Consider the following 19,095-nt stretch of genomic DNA (forward strand, 5'->3'; position numbering starts at 1 on the left):
TAACTTTATTTTTTTAATCCCCGTTGGCTCAGGGGTCGGAGGGGGCATGGCCTAACCAAATCGCTGCGTAGCTTGGCGGGACCTAGAAGTTGATTTTTAACTTCATTTTTTCAATCCCCGTCAGCTGAGGAGTGGGAGGGGGGTGGCCTAACCGGATCAGGGGCGTGGCTTAGCAGGACCTGGGGGCGGGTTTTTTAAGTTTGTCTTTTGAGGGTGGACACATTGTGGCAGGAGGCATGCCTGGGCTCCTTCCTGCAAGAGTGACGCCCCTCTGGGCACCTTACTGGCTTATTCGCATACCAAATAAACTGGATTTTCAGAGGATAAAAACATCTATTGCTGGAACAAAGGCACATCTTGAAATAAGGTACTAAGTGCTTTTAGGCCTTGGCTTTACTTCAATAGCGATTATCCTGGTGACAGATTTCCTTTAAAGCTCACCTACAGCAGTGAAGAAAAATGGCTGGGTTGTAATGGAAACCTGGTGTAAAGCTGTGTAAATGTGGAGACTGGCCTGCGAGCTTCAATTGGCTGATAAGGGTCATGTGACCAGGCTTCTATTGGCTAATGTATTTTTTGGGAATATCTCAGGAACAGTACGCCCTAGAGAGCTGAGACCTGGTCTAAAACTTTCCCGGACACTTGATGTACCTGTGTGCCAAATTTTGTGATTGTAAGTGCAACGGTCCAGATTCCTTTAGTGGACATACATACATACACATACACACACACATACACTCCGCTTTATATATATTAGATTGTTTGGAAGTGCTGGTCTAACTTTGTTTTTTTGTTACTGTATTTTACCTCGCTGTCTTGATCTGGGTGTTTCTCAACCCACATCCTTGGGATATAGGCATTTTCCAATGATATGATTAAACTAAAACCGTCATCATTGAAACAACTGGATTCTTCAGTTTGAATGACAGCTTTGCACTCGGTTTTCTGAAATACAAACAATAGACCAGTGGTGTTAGGATAGCTTGAATGCGCAGTTAAAGTCTGGGACATGTTTTAATTTAATGGCACATTTTTCTGCACAAAACCTTAAAGAGGAACTGTCACCACAAAATGCAATGCAATCTGACAGTACTACGTATGTTATAGAGCAGGAGAAGCCGAGCAGACTGATATATATTTTTGTGGAAACATTTTAGTAACACTTGTAATTTATACATTTATATCTTAGCTTTTTTAATACAGTACAGGGAGGAGGAGTTATCGGTGACTGTCAGCTATCTCTTATGCACACTTATACTCACAATGCTATCAGTATCTAACAACCCCGCCTCCTGTACCAATGGCTGTTCACAGGAGGTCAAATGTATAAATTACAGGTTTTACCAAACCTTTTACAAAGAAAAAAATAAAATTAAAAAAGAAATATATATATATATAAACACACACATCAATCTGCTCAGCTTCTCTTGCTCTAAAACATGCTGCTTTCAGATTGCTTTGCATTTTGTGGTGATAGGTCCTCTTTAACGAGTGTCTGTCATCAAGAACATAGTTATTAAACAGTTTGAAAGTAGACATGTGCTAATGTCATCCGAAGCTAAGTCTTTGTCCCTTATTTCTATGTGCCTCTTATTTTGTGAAAAATGAACTTTTATCTGATGAAAATGAGCCTCTAGGAGCAATGTCGGTGTTGCCCCTACTCCTAGAATCACATTATACACTGCTCGTTTCCATGCTTCCGACCACCCTGCATTCCAGCTGCAGTGATCATGCTTATAGGAAAAAGCGTTCCCTATGATGATTCCCATGTCCCTGCCAGCAAAGGAGGCAATATGGACAATCACAATACATTAGTAAGGGCCCTGTATTAAACTTTCTCTACATGATAAATGCCATTTGCTAAAGTAAGACAACCCCTTTAACAGGCACTTTGGTAGGACAGGCTTGGGAGCCTTCACAAGTGGCCAGGCTGCCATAGCAACAGATCGGAACCTTTAACGTCCCAGATATTGCTGCATCAACCCACTCATAGCGGATGTTGCGTCCACTCAGAATTTTTTGGTAGGCAAATTCTCTGCATCTAACTAAAGTGATTGTTGATAAATCAGATAAGAATTGTAATGTTGTAGAAACCTGTGTGGGATCTTTGCCTGAGGCTGCAGTTTTAGCTATCATTTCATTAAAATGATAAACATATAGCCTGACTACAACATCCCTGGGGGCTTGGCTGGGGATGTTTTTTGGCTTGGGTGTGTGGTGTGGAGGACCTTGTCTATAAGTAGACCTCTTTGATGAGCTTTAAGCAGAAGAGAGACAAAATAATCAAATCGCCATTTAAGGTACCTGAATCAGTACTTTCAAAGATCCTTCTTAGGCCTCCTGCACACAAACGTGTGCTCCCCGTTGCTGTATTGCGGACCGCATTTGCGGATCCGCAATACAAGGGTGCCGTTCCGTGGGCATTCTGCATGACGGAGGCGGACCCATTCAGTTCAATGGGTCCGAAAATCCGGAGATGCAGAATGGTGCGGGACGGAAGCATGGAACTGAACCCTATGCAAAGCACTACGGAGTGCTTCCATGGGGTTTCACCCCGTACTTCCGTTCTGCAAAAAGATAGAACATGTCCTATCTTTTTGCGGAAATGGCCGGCCATTAAAGTGAATGGGTCCGCGATCCGCTGCGGCTGCCCCACGGACAGTGTTCATGCATTGCGGCCCGCAATTTACAGGCCGCAGCACGACCACGGGGCGCACACGTTCGTGTGCAGGAGGCCTAAAGCTGATGTTGTTTCTTCTAGAGCGGTCTTCTACTTTTACCACAGTACTTTTCTTATACTTAGATATGCGTAGAGGTGGCTGACAGTGTCCCTACTAATCCACATTAGGCAAACTTACTAATGCAGTCTAAAGGTACGCCATACACATTAAAGTACATTACTGTTAGCCAAATGCACAGCTTATGGCAGAGCCAGCTGACTAATGTGTATGGGGAGCTCCCAACTCTGCTTCACAGATGAGGTTGGGAAGAGAAGGCTCAGGCGCATTGAATTTCGTCACCCGATCCTTCTCTTCTCTTGTTGGATAAGCCACCACCAGAGGTGTCTATCAGCGGCTTTCTCCTCTTATCCCCGCTGAAAACACATACAGGCTTGGCTCTGAATGTGAATGGAGGAGTTGGGAGAGATAGCTGTCAGCTGACAGTTGGAATCCCACTGATCTAACAGTTATTCCCTAACCTGTGGATAATAAGAAAAAAAGTGGTTTTCAGTCAGGAACACATTCCTGCGTGCCACTATAATAAACATTTGTGCTGTCTCTGTATCTAACAATGAAGAGATCTTTTGCAGTTAGAAACTGAGTATTTAATTTGACAATTCTTAAGACAAATTCATTAGATGAGTGTCAGTACATCCATTAAATGGAGCATTTTGGGCCTTAAAACCTTCCCCAGTGGTATGGCTGCAGAAGATGTTCCTTAGGCATGGATTCCAGACAGTCCATGAACTTGCTTTCTGTGGATTTCTTTACATGTGGTGTATGCCACTGAAAACCAGCAACACAGTGTTCGGTCAGATTTCAGGGTCAGGTGCCAGAGAGAGTATTTTGTCTCAAACTGACATTATTCTGATACTTGACTATGCTATCTGACCATGTCCTAAAATTAACACTGTACACGTGGTCTTGTGCCGGTCACCCTGTCCACAGTATCCCCCACAAATTCAACTGTATAAACACTCTCAAGATGTGGAGACAACTGAATAACAGATTATTCATCTATCACTAAGGCTACTTTCACACTCACGTTTTCTGCGGATCCGTCTTGTATCTGGACAGACGGATCCGCACGAATAATGCAAACGCTTGTATCCGTTAATAACGGATCCGTTTGCATTATTCATAAAAAAAAAGTCTAAGTCAAAACGGATCCGTCATGACTTACATTGAAAGTCAATGGGGGACGGATTAGTTTTCAATTGCACCATATTGTGTCAGTGAAAAACGGATCCATCCCCATTGACTTACATTGTAAGTCTAGATGGATCCGTTGGGCTCCGCATAGTCAGACGGTCACCAAAACGCTGCAAGCTGCATTTTAGTGACCGTCTAAAAAATGTAACGGAGACCAAACACAGCCAAAGTGATGCATTCTGAACGGATCCTTATCCATTCAGAATGCATTGGGGCTGAACTGATCCGTTTTGGTCCGCTTGTGAGAGCCCTGAAACGGATCTCACAGGCGGACCCAGAAACGGCAGTGTGAAAGTAGCCTAACAGATTATTCATCTATCATGATTTTGTAATTTTTTTGCTGTGATTTTCAAAAAGAACTCTGTTTTCAGCCTCTACATCTGCTAGCCAAGGTGTGCTATTACAGAAAGGACTTACCTTTATTTTTATTGTGTGTGTATAAGATTTAATGAATTCTATTTTTCTTGGCATCTCAATGGACATATCCAAACTAAAGGATCTGAAAGGAATTTTAAATGAGTAAAAATAAGCAATCACCTTTACAATAAAATAATGGCATGCAATATTTTTTTGTTTTGTTATTTTTTTGTAAGTTTTGATTCTGAGAAAACGACTTTAGTAGGTTATTTTCCAACTGACCACGTGGCTGCTGTGACACATACCATGGTATCTTATCTAAAGCAAGTTATTTCCCAAATCGTTTAGGCTGGGTTCAGACCTGAGCGTACTGAACGTACGCTCTGTATGCGCGATTGTACGGGCGTTTGCAATCGCGCATACAGAGACAAGCGAACGCCCATTGTCACGCGTTCCCGCTGAAGTCTATGTACGGGAACGCGCGACAAGACACCCCAAAGAAGCTCCTGTACTTCTTGGGGCGTCGGGCGTTTTACAACGCGGTCGTACGCGCTGTAAAACGCTCAGGTGAGAACCATTCCTGTTGAGCGTTTTACAGAGCGTAGGAACGCGCTGTAAAACGCTAAGGTCTGAACCCAGCCTTACCCAGGTTAGTCCAGTTTTATGGCAGGGACAGCAAGAAAATTAGGTTAATACTAATCAACTAGTCACGGTAACTGGTCTTCGTCAGTGGATCTAGAGAAGGCTTTTGACCAGGCTGAATGTGTTATGAAACTTTTTTTATATATATATATATATATATCTTTTTAAAATAAATCTGACATGTGTCACTTTCTGGCACCAGGAGAAGTAAAACTTAAAAAGTTCACGCTACAGTAATATTAAATGATGAAAGTAGGGCATTTAAGTAGAAGCATGCAATGGTGATTACCTCATCTCAAACAATTTATTGAAACAAAAGCCTACAACAGTGGTGGGTATAGGGTGGCCCTCAGGTCATTGACGTTTTGGGGTACAGAGTTACGAGCCTCTAAACGGTAACTCAGCTGATCCCATAGGTTTTTTTAATGGGATTCAGGTCTGGAGAAAGTGGAGGCCATTTCTGCTCAGCGTGAACCAACCTTCATCAGTGAACAGCACTGAGGCCCACTGGTCCCTCGTCCAGCGTAGATGGTCCTTTGCCCATGCAAGACAATGATGCCTGTTCCTGGTAATGTGGTCAGGTACCTTTGCAGGTCATCTAGCATGCAGACCTGATGTAAATGGTTTTGAATGGTCTGACAACACTTTGGTGCCTCTTACCTCCCTTAAATGTGCCTGGAGTTGTGCGGCACTCATCTTCCGGTTCCGCAAGGCATTGTTCACAATTAAGCTGTCCATCAGTGTGGGATGTGGCCAAAGGGCGCCCACTTCTATGCCTTTCTGTGACTCTTCCAGTCTCTCTGTATCTCTGTTACAACCTACTGATGACAATCTGTGACACTCTAAGCTCAGTGGCCACTTCCGTCTGAGAACATCCTGCTTGAAGCCTCGCAATCGTGAGGTACTGATGATCAATTGTTAGGTGTCGTCTTGGTCTCATGATGTCAAAATGTGAACAGCATGATGAGGAGGACTGTTTAAATACTAGTTCTGATTGCACCAAGAAATTTATTGGGTGACTCATAGATCAAACACCTGTTGTGAAGTCCATAGATGAATTCAGGCCAACATTGGTGGCCTGAAGAAGCGCGAGAGCGCATAAGGGCCGTCGCCGCTTACCTGACTGTATGAAAGCTGTTCCGCCCCTGCTTTTTATTGTGAGTGTAGTTATGGACAATAAAGAAGTTTGTTTTCTACATTGGTGAGTGCCGCCTACTATATTCTATTCATCTATAGACTTTATAATTTGTTATGGCTTGAGCACCAGCCGCTGAAGTGAGGCAGAGTTACGGGGACGCCTTGGCATTTTTGATGGGACATAGGCTGTGCCGCCCATTTCTATTTCTTATGTGATTGAAACACCTATTGTGAATTTTGCTCCTTGTTAGTGAACAGCAAGTTGTGCAAAAAGTACTCAAACACTGAACAGTTGGACATGTGCATTCAAAAGTTTAGAGAAGGTCACATTAAGTTCAGCTGTAAAGGTTAGAGTGCATTTTATGTTCATCCTGAAATTTCACCCACAAGCCAAATATCCCCAACTTTTTGTGAGTAGTGTAGAAGTAATATGGTATTGAAATATAATATTGAAGTAATATGAGCCATGACTGTTTGTAAAACAATAGGATACATATAAAACTACTGAGCAAAATAAAGTACTATTGAGAATAAAGTTACATTACACTACAATGATACACAATAACTCCATAGTGGTTTTTCAAACTTACCCCTTTGTTGCCATGTCACTATCAATGCCCACTTTTGTTAAAGTATCCTTTAAAAAACAAAAAGGTTCCAGTCATGAACTACTGAACTGATAAACCTCCAACAAAATGAATTTCAAAGCAATATTTTTACCTGGGTATTTTCTTTTAATGCTCTGTCTTCTTGCCATTCAACCACACTTCCAGGAATTGAGAAATTAATAGAACCATAGTCACAGCTGAGCTCCATAACATAGGTGATTTTTATGACAACAGTTGCATTGGGTGGTAAATTTCCCACACTCACTGTGAATACATCCTAAAACAGAAGTAGCTAAATTATTTATTAGTCTTGGCAAGTCACCGCTGGTTTATAAATGGTCAGTATGGTCAACTTACAAAGACAGCAAAACTGTATACATAACACTGAATATACTAAAAAGATCTGTACAACTTAAAAGAACAGTAAACGCAGAAAATGAAAACAATAATAACACTAATACTGATAATGGGACAGAGATCGATACCAAGCACAGCTGCTAAACAATACAATGTACGGAGCTGTGCTTGGTAAGCTGCTAGAAGACTGCGGCACTACCAGGAGCACCAGTGCCGTCTCAAACAGCTGACTGGCAGGGGTCCCGGGTGTCGATCCCCCACCGATCATATACTGATGACCTATCAAGAGGTCATCAGTATTAAAATCTTGGAAAACCCTTCTAAGGCTACTTTCACACTAGCGTTCGGGTGTCCGCTTGTGAGCTCCGTTTGAAGGCTCTCACAAGCGGTCCCGAACGCATCCGTCCAGCACTAATGCATTCTGAGTGGACGCGGATCCGCTCAGAATGCATCAGTCTGGCAGCGTTCAGCCTCCGCTCCGCTCAGCAGGCGGACACCTGAACGCTGCTTGCAGCGTTCGGGTGTCCGCCTGGCCGTGCGGAGGCAAGCGGATCCGTCCAGACTTACAATGTAAGTCAATGGGGACGGATCCGTTTGAAGATGACACAATATGGCTCAATCTTCAAACGGATCCGTCCCCCATTGACTTTCAATGTAAAAGTCTGGACGGATCCGTTCAGGCTACTTTCACACTTAGAATTTTTTTACAATATAATGCAGACGGATGCGTTCTGAACGGATCCACCGTCTGCATTATATGAGCGGATCCGTCTCAGACGGATCCGCTCTGAACGCAAGTGTGAAAGTAGCCTAATCCTATTTTGTCTCCAATTACAATTAAAACTGAGAAATATATAAATAAATCTTTTTTGTGTATCTACAGATCAGCCATGTCCACCCTCCTCCTCCTTACTGCCCTGTGTGTGGCTGTCAGACAACTGGCTGCAGTAGTAGTGTTCCCCTTACCCTGTCCGCAATAGGACAAACAGAATGCTGAACCTCGACCCTTGGCTAAGCTTCATTCCCTTAGGGGATCTCTAGCCAAAGATCAAATTGTTTAGCAGGATATTAAAGAGGTTTCCCGGACTTTTAATATTGATGACCTATCCTCAGGATAGGCGTGTGTCCAACACCCGGCAACCCCGCCGATCAGCTGTATGAAGGGAAGCCCTGCGCAGTGTGCCGTCTTTCTTCTTGCTGTCTATGGCAAAGCAGCAGCGAGCAGTAAAAGAGAAGGGCGGCGAGACATGCACACAGCTTCATACAGCTGATCAGTGGGTGTGCCGGGTGTCGGACCTCCGTCTATCCTGAGGATAGGTCATCAATATTAAAAGCCCGGAGAACCCCTTTATGCATGGGGGTGGATCAACCATGCTTTGTGGTTGTGTTGCAGCCAATGGCAAGAGCAACACTTCACGGGTAGATGGAAGAATTGATTCAATGAAATTCCAGCAAATTCTGGAAGCAAACATAACACCAGCTGTTAAAAAGCTGAAGTTGAAAAGAGGATGGCATCTACACATGGAAAATGATCCTAAACACAAAATCCACAATAGACTACCTCAAAAGGTGCAAGTAAAGGTTTTACCTACTGGCCCTCACAGTCCCCTGGTGTGAACATCATTGAAAATCTGTGGATAGACCTCAAAAGAGCAGTGAATGCAAGACTGCCCAGGAATCTAGTATAACTGGAAGATTTTTGCAAGAAAGAATTGATGAAAATCCCTCAAACAAGAATTGAAAGACTCTTGGCTGACTACAAAAAGTATTTACAAGCTGTGATACTTGCCAAGAGGGTGCTACTAGGTAACTAACCATGCAGTGTGCCAACAGTTTTGTGTTGGGCCATTTCCCTTTTTTGTTACTTTGAAAGTGTAAAAGATTAAAACAAAAACTTGCTTAAAGGGGTTTTCTGGGATTTTAATATTGATGCCTTATTTCCTTCAGCTGGATGAAGAGAAGGTGAGTGTCGTGCCAGTGCAGCCTTCCTTTCATTGTAATTACAAGAAACCATCCCATTCACTTCTATGGGACGGCTCCAGCCTACTCAAGTATATAGCAACGAGCTGTCCCATAGAGGTGAATAGGACGGCTTTGTGTAATTACACCTGCTTGCTGCTGCGATGTTGACCGCAAGCAGGTAAACAATAAAGGAAGCCTGCGCTTGCATGGAGCGCGGCCTTCTCTTCAATCAGCTGATCGACAGGGGTGCCGGGTGTCAGACCCCCACTGATCCGAGGACAGGTCGTCAATATTAAATTCCCGGAAAACCCCTTTAACTGTTCACAGTAATTTTGACCAGGGGTGCCCAAACTTTTGCATGCCACTGTATATGCTGGATCTTGTTTCAGTTCCTCATAATTTTTAAGAGTCCTGACTTGTAACAATATAATGAGTCAAACATACTTTGATTTTAACTCTCTATGTAAGGCTACTTTCACACTAGGGTTTTTTGCGGATCCGTCATGGATCTGCAAAAATGCTTCCATTACAATAATACAACTGCATGCATCCGTCATGAACGGATCCGGTTGTATTATGTCTTCTATAGCCATGACGGATCCACCTTGAACACCATTGAAAGTCAATTGGGGATGGATCCGTTTTGTATTGTGCTAGATTGTGTCAGAGAAAACGGATACGTCCCCATTGACTTACATTGTGTGCTAGGACGGATCCGTTTGACTCCGCTTCGTCAGGCAGACAGCAAAAACGCTGCAGGCAGCGTTTTGGTGTCCGCCTCCAGAGTGGAATGGAGGCAGAACGGAGACAAACTGATGAATTCTGAGCGGATCCTTTTCCATTCAGAATGCATTGGGCCAAAACTGATCCGTTTTGGACCGCTTATGAGAGCCCAAGACGGATCTCACAAACGGAAAGCCAAAACGCAAGTGTGAAGGTAGCCATACAAGTAAGATTATTTTAACATTAACACAATGTAGTGTTTTGAAACCATACAGGAGCATCTTGATCCATGAGATAAGCACCATGTCCTTCACAGATAGCAGTCCTGTACTCTCGATGTGCCTGCTGTTTTTCCTTTACCTGCGGAAAATTATTTACATAATTAGACAAATTAAACAGTATGTTAAACAAAAATCTAGTAAAACCAAATATTATACCTTTCCTATGATGTGTTTCCTATTGATAAAAGCTTCAAAACCACATACAGCTCCTGTACTGTTCAGAGGGAAAACATATTTTGCCTCAATAGGGAAGTCAGAATTATTCTTATAGGTCTGGAATATCACCAACTGTAAAATACATATTAGTAGATATATCTGAAAGATTCTAGGTCATCTATAAAGCAAAAAAATATTTTTAAATAGTCACAAAGTACCTGAGCTGCAAGGTCCATTAATTGAGCTTTGACGTGTATGCTTTGTAAAGGAATTTGCTGCCCATCACTGCCTTTTAGACCACTTTTTATAACCTGTTCATCAGGTAGATCATCTATTGAAACATCTGTTAATAAAAACAACTATTTAGTGGAGTTCTCATCTTATAATGCTATGAGATTTTGCTTAAATGCCTTAAAGGGGTTGTCCAGTCTTTAGTAAATGATGGCCTATCCTTGGGACAGGCCATCGCTAGTTGATTGGCAGGGAACGATAGTCCACAACTGTCACGGATGGTGTAACAGAAAATAAGAAGTTACAAATAAGGATCCGACTGGCTTGATCCAAAACTAAGGAACAAAAGGGTGACCCCTATTAAAGCCCTGAAGCTCTCCCTGTCTTCTCAGCCCATGCAAAGATCTCAGTGATAGAAGGTTGCATGTCCACGTACCTAGACTGAATGACACCTGCAAACCCTATAAAAGTGAGGGGACACGACCACCAGCTCCCTGCACTTAATACGGAGGGAGTCAGGGTCACATAGAACCAAGCCAACAGGAAAACAACAAATACAGAAATAGACTTATCTGAAAACCCAGCTGTAGCAACTTCTAGCAGAGAACACAATCCAGGAAGTAGTATAAACCGCAAGGTGAGGCAGTATGGGGAGGAGATATATAGGTAGGCAATAGATGACAGCTGGGAGAGGGAGGAGAGATATCAAAACGAAAGCAAAACAAAAGAAGATAATGCAGGAGGTACTGAAGAACGTCTATCAGAACTTCTCAAAGATCTGGTGGTGACAGTACCCCTCCCTCTACGAGTGGACACCGGACACTCAGAGCCCACCTTCTCAGGATGGGACCTATGGAATGCCCTGAGAAGACGAGTGGCCTTAATGTCCGCCACTGGAACCCACAGCCTCTCCTCAGGACCATAACCCTCCCAATGAACGAGGTACTGAATAGAACCGCGGACAATACGAGAATCCACAATACTAGAGACCTGAAATTCAAGATTACCATCAACCATGATCGGAGGAGGAGGCAAAGAGGAGGGTACAGTGGGTTGGACATAAGGTTTTAATAGGGACTTGTGAAAAACATTATGGATCTTCCAAGTCTGAGGAAGATCAAGGCGGTAGGCAACGGGATTGATGACAGACAAGATTTTGTAAGGCCCAATAAACTTAGGACCCAACTTCCAGGAGGGAACCTTCAATTTGATATTCTTAGTAGACAACCATACCAGATCACCAACATTCAGGTCCGGACCAGGCACACGTCTCTTATCCGCCACACGCTTATATCTCTCACTCATGCTCTTTAGATTATCCTGAATCTTTTGCCAAATAGATGACAAAGACGAGGAGAATCTCTCCTCATCAGGTAAACCAGAATCCCCCTCTCCAGAGAATGTCCCAAACTGCGGATGAAACCCACATGCACCAAAAAATGGTGACTTATCAGAGGACTCCTGACGACGGTTATTTAAAGCAAACTCAGCAAGGGAGAGAAAAGAACACCAATCCTCCTGATTCTCCGCCACAAAACAACGCAGATATGTCTCCAGATTCTGATTGACGCGCTCTGTCTGGCCATTCGACTGCGGGTGGAAAGCAGAAGAGAATGACAACCGAACCCCCAAGCGAGAACAGAAGGCCTTCCAGAATCTGGAAACAAACTGCGTGCCCCTATCAGAAACTATGTCTGAAGGGATACCATGCAGTTTGACAATGTGATCAATAAATGCCTGCGCCATCGTTTATAGCATTGGGCAAGCTAGGAAAAGGAACAAAATGCGCCATTTTTCTAAAACGGTCCACCACCACCAGAATCACAGTCTTCCCCGAGGAACGAGGCAGGTCTGTAATGAAATCCATGGACAGATGTGTCCAAGGACGGGAAGGAATGGGTAACGGAAGGAGAGGACCCGATGGCCGTGAATGAGGGACTTTGGCACGAGCGCAGGTCTTGCAGGCTGCCACAAAACCCTCAACCGACTTACGAAGAGCCGGCCACCAGAATCTCCGAGCGATGAGATCCACTGTGGCTCTACCCCCCGGGTGCCCAGCAAGGACAGTATCGTGGTGCTCCTTAAAAACCTAGTGTCGTAAAGCGAGAGGCACAAACAACCTCCCAGGAGGACAAAGATCAGGAGCCTCTGCCTGGGCTGCCTGAACCTCTGCCTCCAATTCAGGATAAAGAGCAGAGACAACCACCCCTTCAGCCAAAATGGGACCCGGGTCTTCAAAGTTCCCCCCTCCCGGAAAACAACGTGACAGGGCATCCGCCTTCACATTCTTAACCCCAGGGCGGAACGTGACAACAAAATTAAACCTTGAAAAGAACAAAGACCATCTGGCCTGTCTCGGGTTCAGACGCTTGGCTGACTCCAAGTAGGCCAGATTCTTATGGTCGGTAAACACGGTAATAGGGTGTCTGGCTCACTCTAGCCAATGGCGCCATTCCTCAAAAGCTAACTTGATGGCCAACAACTCCCTATCTCCCACATCCTAATTTCTCTCTGCGGAGGAGAGTTTCTTTGAGAAAAAGGCACACGGTCGCCATTTGGCAGGAGAGGGACCCTGAGACAAGACCGCACCCACACCCACCTCAGAAGCGTCCACCTCAACTATGAAGGACAGAGAAATATCAGGTTGTACCAAGATGGGAGCGGAAGCAAAACTCTCCTTGATACTAGAAAAGGCCTTACGCGCCTCTACCGACCAGGAGGAAAAATCTACCCCCTTTCTAGTCATATCAGTGAGTGGTTTAACAACAGAGGAATAATTCAAAATAAACTTCCTGTAATAATTGGCAAAACCCAAAAAACGCATCAGCGCCTTCTATTTCTCAGGAAGCTCCCACTCAAGCACAGCACGGACCTTCTCGGGGTCCATGCGGAAACCAGAAGCGGAGAGAAGAAACCCCAGAAATTGAATTTCTGGAACCGCAAACACACATTTTTCCAGTTTAGCATACAATTTATTCTCCCGCAGAATGAGCAAGACCTGATGTAGGTGGTCCTTATGAGTTTTGAAATCAGGAGAAAAAATCAAAATGTCATCTAGATACACTAGTACAAATTTCCCCATTAAATGATAAAAAATGCTGTTCACAAAATGCTGAAAGACAGCTGGAGCATTCATCAAACCAAAAGGCATAACCAAATTCTCAAAATGGCCCTCAGGGGTATTGAAGGCAGTCTTCCATTCGTCTCCTTCTCTGACCCTGACCAGGTTGTATGCCCCTCTTAAATCCAACTTGGAAAGAACTTTAGCCCCAACAATCTGGTTAAACAGGTCCGGGATCAGAGGAAGCGGATAAGGGTCACGAATTGTGATACTGTTCAGCTCCCTGAAATCCAGACATGGTCTTAAAAAACATATTTTTTCTTAACAAAGAAAAAAACAGCGGCAACAGGTGACTTCGAGGGTCGTATGTGTCCCTTTCTCAGGCTCTCAGAGATATAAGCACGCATAGCGACCCTTTCAGGTGGGGAGAGATTGTATAAACGAGATTTAGGCAGCTTGGCGCCTGGGATGAGATTAAAAGGGCAATCATACTCCCTGTGAGGGGGCAGCTCCTGAACACCACTCTCAGAAAACACATTCGAAAATTCAGAGAGAAAAGATGGTACAATCTTAGTAGAAACCTCTGAAACAGATGTCGTGAGGCAATTCTCTCTGCAAAAGTCACTCCAACCATTTATTTGCCTCGCTTGCCAATCAATGGTGGGGTTATGTTTAGTGAGCCAGGGTAGCCCCAACACTAGAGGAGTAGGCAACCCGCTTAGGACGAAACATGACACATTCTCAACATGAGTATCACTCACAATCAAACGGATATTGTGAATTATGCCCTTTAACGATTTCTGAGAAAGTGGAGCGGAATCAATAGCAAAAACAGGTATATCCTTTCCCAAAATGCATACCTGGAAACCATGTGTTATAGCAAATTGATTATCAATGAGATTGACAGCTGCTCCAGTATCTACAGAAATCTCACAAAAAATGTTCTTGCTCTCTAGCGCCACCCTGGCAGGTAGGACAAAACGGGAACTACAAGCAAACGGAAAACCTTAAATTTCCGCATCAACCTTGCCAATAGTAAACGGATGGAACGTTTTTAGAGGATTTTTTTCTTTTTGTTTCTTTATTACTCTCAAAAGACTGCCTGAATCTCCTAGAGGGACAAACATTTGCCAAATGATTTATACCTCCACAACAGAAACAAACCCTCCTCTGAGAGCTGAATCTTCTATTGTCAGAGGCAAGCAAACCCAGCTGCATGGGCTCCTGCTCAGAGGGGATTGAGAGAGACCGAGACCCCTGCGCACTGAATGAGACCGCCGCACTGTCCTTGGACTGAGTATGACAGGAAGGAGTGATCTCTCCTCTCTCTCTAAGACGCCTGTCAATACGAACGGCCCGAGACAAGGCAGACTCCAAGGAGGTAGGTCTCTCATGAAAGGCAAATGCATCTTTCAATCCCTCTGAAAGACCATGGCAAAATTGACTTCGGAGTGCAGCATCATTCCAACCAGTATCAGCTGCCCATCTCCGAAATTCTGAACAGTATATCTCTGCGCACTTTTTACCCTGGCATAAAAGACGCAGATTAGATTCAGCCAGAGCAATACGATCCGGATCATCATATATCTGACCCAGGGCTAAAAAAAATTCATCCACTGATCGGAGGGGCCATGCCCCCACCGGCAGCGAAAAGGCCCAAGACTGAGCGTTATCCCTGAGCAGTGAGATGATGATCCCCACCCTCTGCTCCTCATCACCAGAGGAATGGGGAAGTAGGCGAAAATGGAGTTTGCAAGCCTCTCTAAAACGAACAAAATTCTCACTACCCCCAGAGAAGGTATCCGGAAGCGAGATCTTAGGCTCAGAACAAACTCCATGAACGCAAGCAGAACCGGTCACCTGAAACTGAGATACAGTTTTACGGAGCTCTGCGACCTCCAGTGAAAGACCCCGCATGCGGTCCGTCAAGGCTGAAACCGGATCCATGCTTAAGACGGTTTTGGCAGTTTATAATGTCACGGATGGTGTAACATAAAACAAGAAGTTACAAATAAGGATCCGACTGGCTTGATCCAAAACTAAGGAACAAAAGGGTGACCCCTATTAAAGCCCTGTAGCTCTCCCTGTCTTCTCAGCCCATGCAAAGATCTCAGTGATAGAAGGTTGCATGTCCACGTACCTAGACTGAATGACACCTGCAAACCCTATAATAGTGAGGGGACACGACCACCAGCTCCCTGCACTTAATACGGAGGGAGTCAGGGTCACCTAGAACCAAGCCAACAGGAAAACAACAAATACAGGAATAGACTTATCTGAAAACCCAGATGTAGCAACTTCTAGCAGAGAACACAATTCAGGAAGTAGTATAAACCGCAAGGTGAGGCAGTATGGGGAGGAGATATATAGGGAGGCAATCACTGCTAATAGATGACAGCTGGGAGAGGGAGGAGAAATGTCAAAACAAAAGCAAAACAAAAGAAGATCATGCAGGAGGTACTGAAGAACGTCTATCAGAACTTCTCAAAGATCTGGTGGTGACAGCAACCTGCTGATCAGGTGTTGTGTAGCTCCATCACCAGAAGTTGGTGCCAGGACTACAAAGCACTGTCTACATCATAGTGGAGTGAGAATGTCACTATAGTGTAGCTCTCAATTAAGTCACATCTGAACATCTAAATGTGACAAATAAAATCTAACGCTTCTGCATGATGAACTTTTTGTGTGGGTCATTAAATTTCTGTTAAACTATAGATGACTATTCAGTCCTCTGCTGGCACCAATACTTCCAGGCATGGCATGCAAGTCCCTTCTTCTTTACCCTTTCTTAAGGATAGGTTATCAACATCTGATCGGTGGGGGTCCAAATCCTGGCATCAGCTGTTTGAAGAGGCTGCAGTGCTCACAGCTTACCAAGCACAGTGCCATCCATTGTATAGCAGCTGTGATTTGTATTACAGCCCAGGACCATTCACTTGAATGAGCTATGTGTAGACCATTTGACTGATGAAAATGATGTCACTGGCTAGGATGAGACCACAGTACTCACTGGAGCACCTCGGCCTCTTCAAACAGCTGATGGTGGGGGTGCTGGGAGCCAAAACCCCACTGATCATATATTGTTGACCAATCCTTAGGATAGGTCATAAATATTAAAATCTTAGAAAACCCCTTAGACTCCCTGATAGAGTATATGAAATGGGTTTTTTAAACTGGTCAACTGCTTTAAGGTTCCTTACCTTCGGATGGTTCAGGCAGGCCTATACAATGATCAGGTGTCTGACCAATGGAAATAAACAAAGATTCCTTATCCAGGTCGACATAATCCCCATCGGTGGAAAACTGAACAATGTATTTCATTTCTACTTGATTTACATTATACACTACATATTCATCATCCTGAAAAAAATACAAGAAAAGTTATAACTTAGTTTTCTGGTCAAAATAAGCAGGTTATCAAACAAGGTGATGATCCTCCTGATCGTCCTTTCACCCATGAGTTGCAGTTCGTGACCATTGTGAATAATGGTATGAGATGAGGTATAGAAAAATGGTAGGTGGCTGAGCGACGATCAAAATAATGATACAGCATTTGTATCGTGAGCAAGGTATAGAAATCATAGAATCAAGTAAAGTCAGAATAGAAAGGGCCAAGGATCAAACAAACTGGAGCACAGGACAAAGAGTGGAGGAAGGCGTAAAGTCGGGACAAAGAAAAAGCCAAGACTGGAAAAAGGACAAGAAGAAATATGTGACACAACTGCTAGTAGGCATTGTTCACACTTAGGAGTTTGATACAGTTTGGCGGTCAGATTTTTAATACAGGAGTGGAAGATGTATAATGGAAAATGTAATGGCACATTCACAATGAATTTGCAGTTTATGTTAGGAAGATGTGGCGGTAATGCTCCCAGGGTATACATCAAATGGATCCATGGGCCCCTGTTCACCTGACGGAGGACAAAGAAATGTCCCTTTGGTCCCCATCAGGATGAAATATGACAGTATACATTTTTTGCTCTATAGAAGAGCGTAGTTGACTATGGCTATTCTATACAGAGGCATCTAGTACTGCTATAGAATATCACATGGTATACAGTTTTTTAACATGGAAGTCTATGGATGATGCATGTCACGGGCATCTTTTTGTGGCATATGTCAGGGAATCCTCCAGGTATATCTGCAATATAAGGCTACTTTCACACTTGCGGCAGAGGATTCGGCAATCCAGACGCAAACTGATGGCATTTGTCAGACGGATCCGGACGCGGATCCGTCTGACAAATGCATTGCAATACCAGATCCGTCTCTCCGGTGTCATCTGGAAAAATGGATCCGGTATTCATTCGTTTTTTTGCATTTTTAAAGGTCTGCGCATTCCGCAGACCGAAAAGCCGGATCCGTTTTGCCAAAACACTTAATGACAGGATCCGGCATTCCGGCAAGTGTTCAGTATTTTTGGACAGAAATAAAACTGCAGCATGCTGTGGTATTTTCTCCAGCCAGTGTCATAGGTACAAATCTGCTGACAGATGCTCTTTAAGCCAAAGCTACTTACTGTAAAGTCTGAGTTGACCCCATCCTTCCATTGGACACCATGCACACTGTGGAAGCCACTGGGTGGTTCAGTGATTGTATAATCTCTGCGAAACACATCTGTGCTTTTACCAAGAGCCACATCACAGACAACCAAGAGCCGCGATCCAGTGATATCACTTGGCTGGGAATACTTTACGCTTGTGCTATATATATAAAAAATAATTAATTCATTAATTATTACTAGCTAATGAGATATATGTTTTGAGATGTATTCACAATTCTTACCAGGCTTATATATTATATTATTTTGGGAATTTTACAAAAAAGACTAAGAGGGTCATTTATTAAGACCGGCTGTTTTAGGCGCCAATCATAATAAGGCCCTGTGCTAGTGTTGGATACGACAAAGTTATGTAGAGGCCAGCGCCTCTAAATCTACGCCAGATCGCTTGCTGGCATAGATTTAGACCATTTTCTACGCCTAAAATAGGCATAGAAAATGATGAATGAGGTGGACCTGCTGGCCTGTCCCCTTTCCCTGCTCGGCCCACTTTTGTAGACCTGGTGTGAGCGGGGAAAAGTCGCACATTGCAGCACAAAGAGCCTTTGTGCAGCAATCTGTGCCAGAAATACGCCTAATTTAGGCGTATTTCTGTAAGTAAATGACTTTCTACGTTATTGAACTCCGGTGGTCTGCTCCGGCAGATGAACAGAATACTAGAGTTACTGTATCCGGCATAGCCGGACATGGCCACACACCACTGGATCCCCATTACAGAGGATCTTTCATGGGTCCAGACATGATAAACTAAGTATCAGGATATGTAGGGGATAGTGCAGGGATCTAACTGCACTTACTAGTTTTCCTGGGCACCGCTCCATTTGCCCACTGTGGCCCCGGTTGTATTCTCCCGCCTGGTATGCTAATTAACAGCATCGGAGCAATGAGGAGGAGACTGAGTCTTTCTCCGTGGGCGTCTCCTTCTCCCCTGGCTGTAGCGCTGTCCAATCGCAGTGGAGAGCGTTACAGCCAGGGAGGAAAAAAAGGAGATTTTTTTGTGAAACTCACCTGTAAAATCTTTTTCTCGTCTTTTCCATTGGGGGACACAGACCATGGGTATAGCTTAGGCCATTACTAGGAGGAGACA

General features: G+C 44.0%; 1 protein-coding gene across 1 annotated transcript in view; it reads right to left on the reverse strand.

Annotated features, from left to right (window-relative positions):
* The window catches only part of PARP4 (poly(ADP-ribose) polymerase family member 4), a 200,755-nt gene that overhangs the window by 120,765 nt on the left and 60,895 nt on the right, over positions 1-19,095 (reverse strand). Inside the window, exons 14-22 of the mRNA XM_044288460.1 lie at positions 17,967-18,150; positions 16,648-16,807; positions 10,374-10,498; positions 10,156-10,287; positions 9,992-10,078; positions 6,789-6,953; positions 6,659-6,705; positions 4,350-4,431; positions 808-945 (exon numbers count right to left, since the gene is read on the reverse strand). Coding sequence (XP_044144395.1) covers positions 808-945; positions 4,350-4,431; positions 6,659-6,705; positions 6,789-6,953; positions 9,992-10,078; positions 10,156-10,287; positions 10,374-10,498; positions 16,648-16,807; positions 17,967-18,150 — 1,120 coding nt within the window. The remainder of the gene's footprint in view (positions 1-807; positions 946-4,349; positions 4,432-6,658; positions 6,706-6,788; positions 6,954-9,991; positions 10,079-10,155; positions 10,288-10,373; positions 10,499-16,647; positions 16,808-17,966; positions 18,151-19,095) is intronic.

Source organism: Bufo gargarizans, chromosome 3, assembly GCF_014858855.1.
Source record: "Bufo gargarizans isolate SCDJY-AF-19 chromosome 3, ASM1485885v1, whole genome shotgun sequence".
Taxonomy (NCBI): Eukaryota; Metazoa; Chordata; class Amphibia; order Anura; family Bufonidae; genus Bufo; species Bufo gargarizans.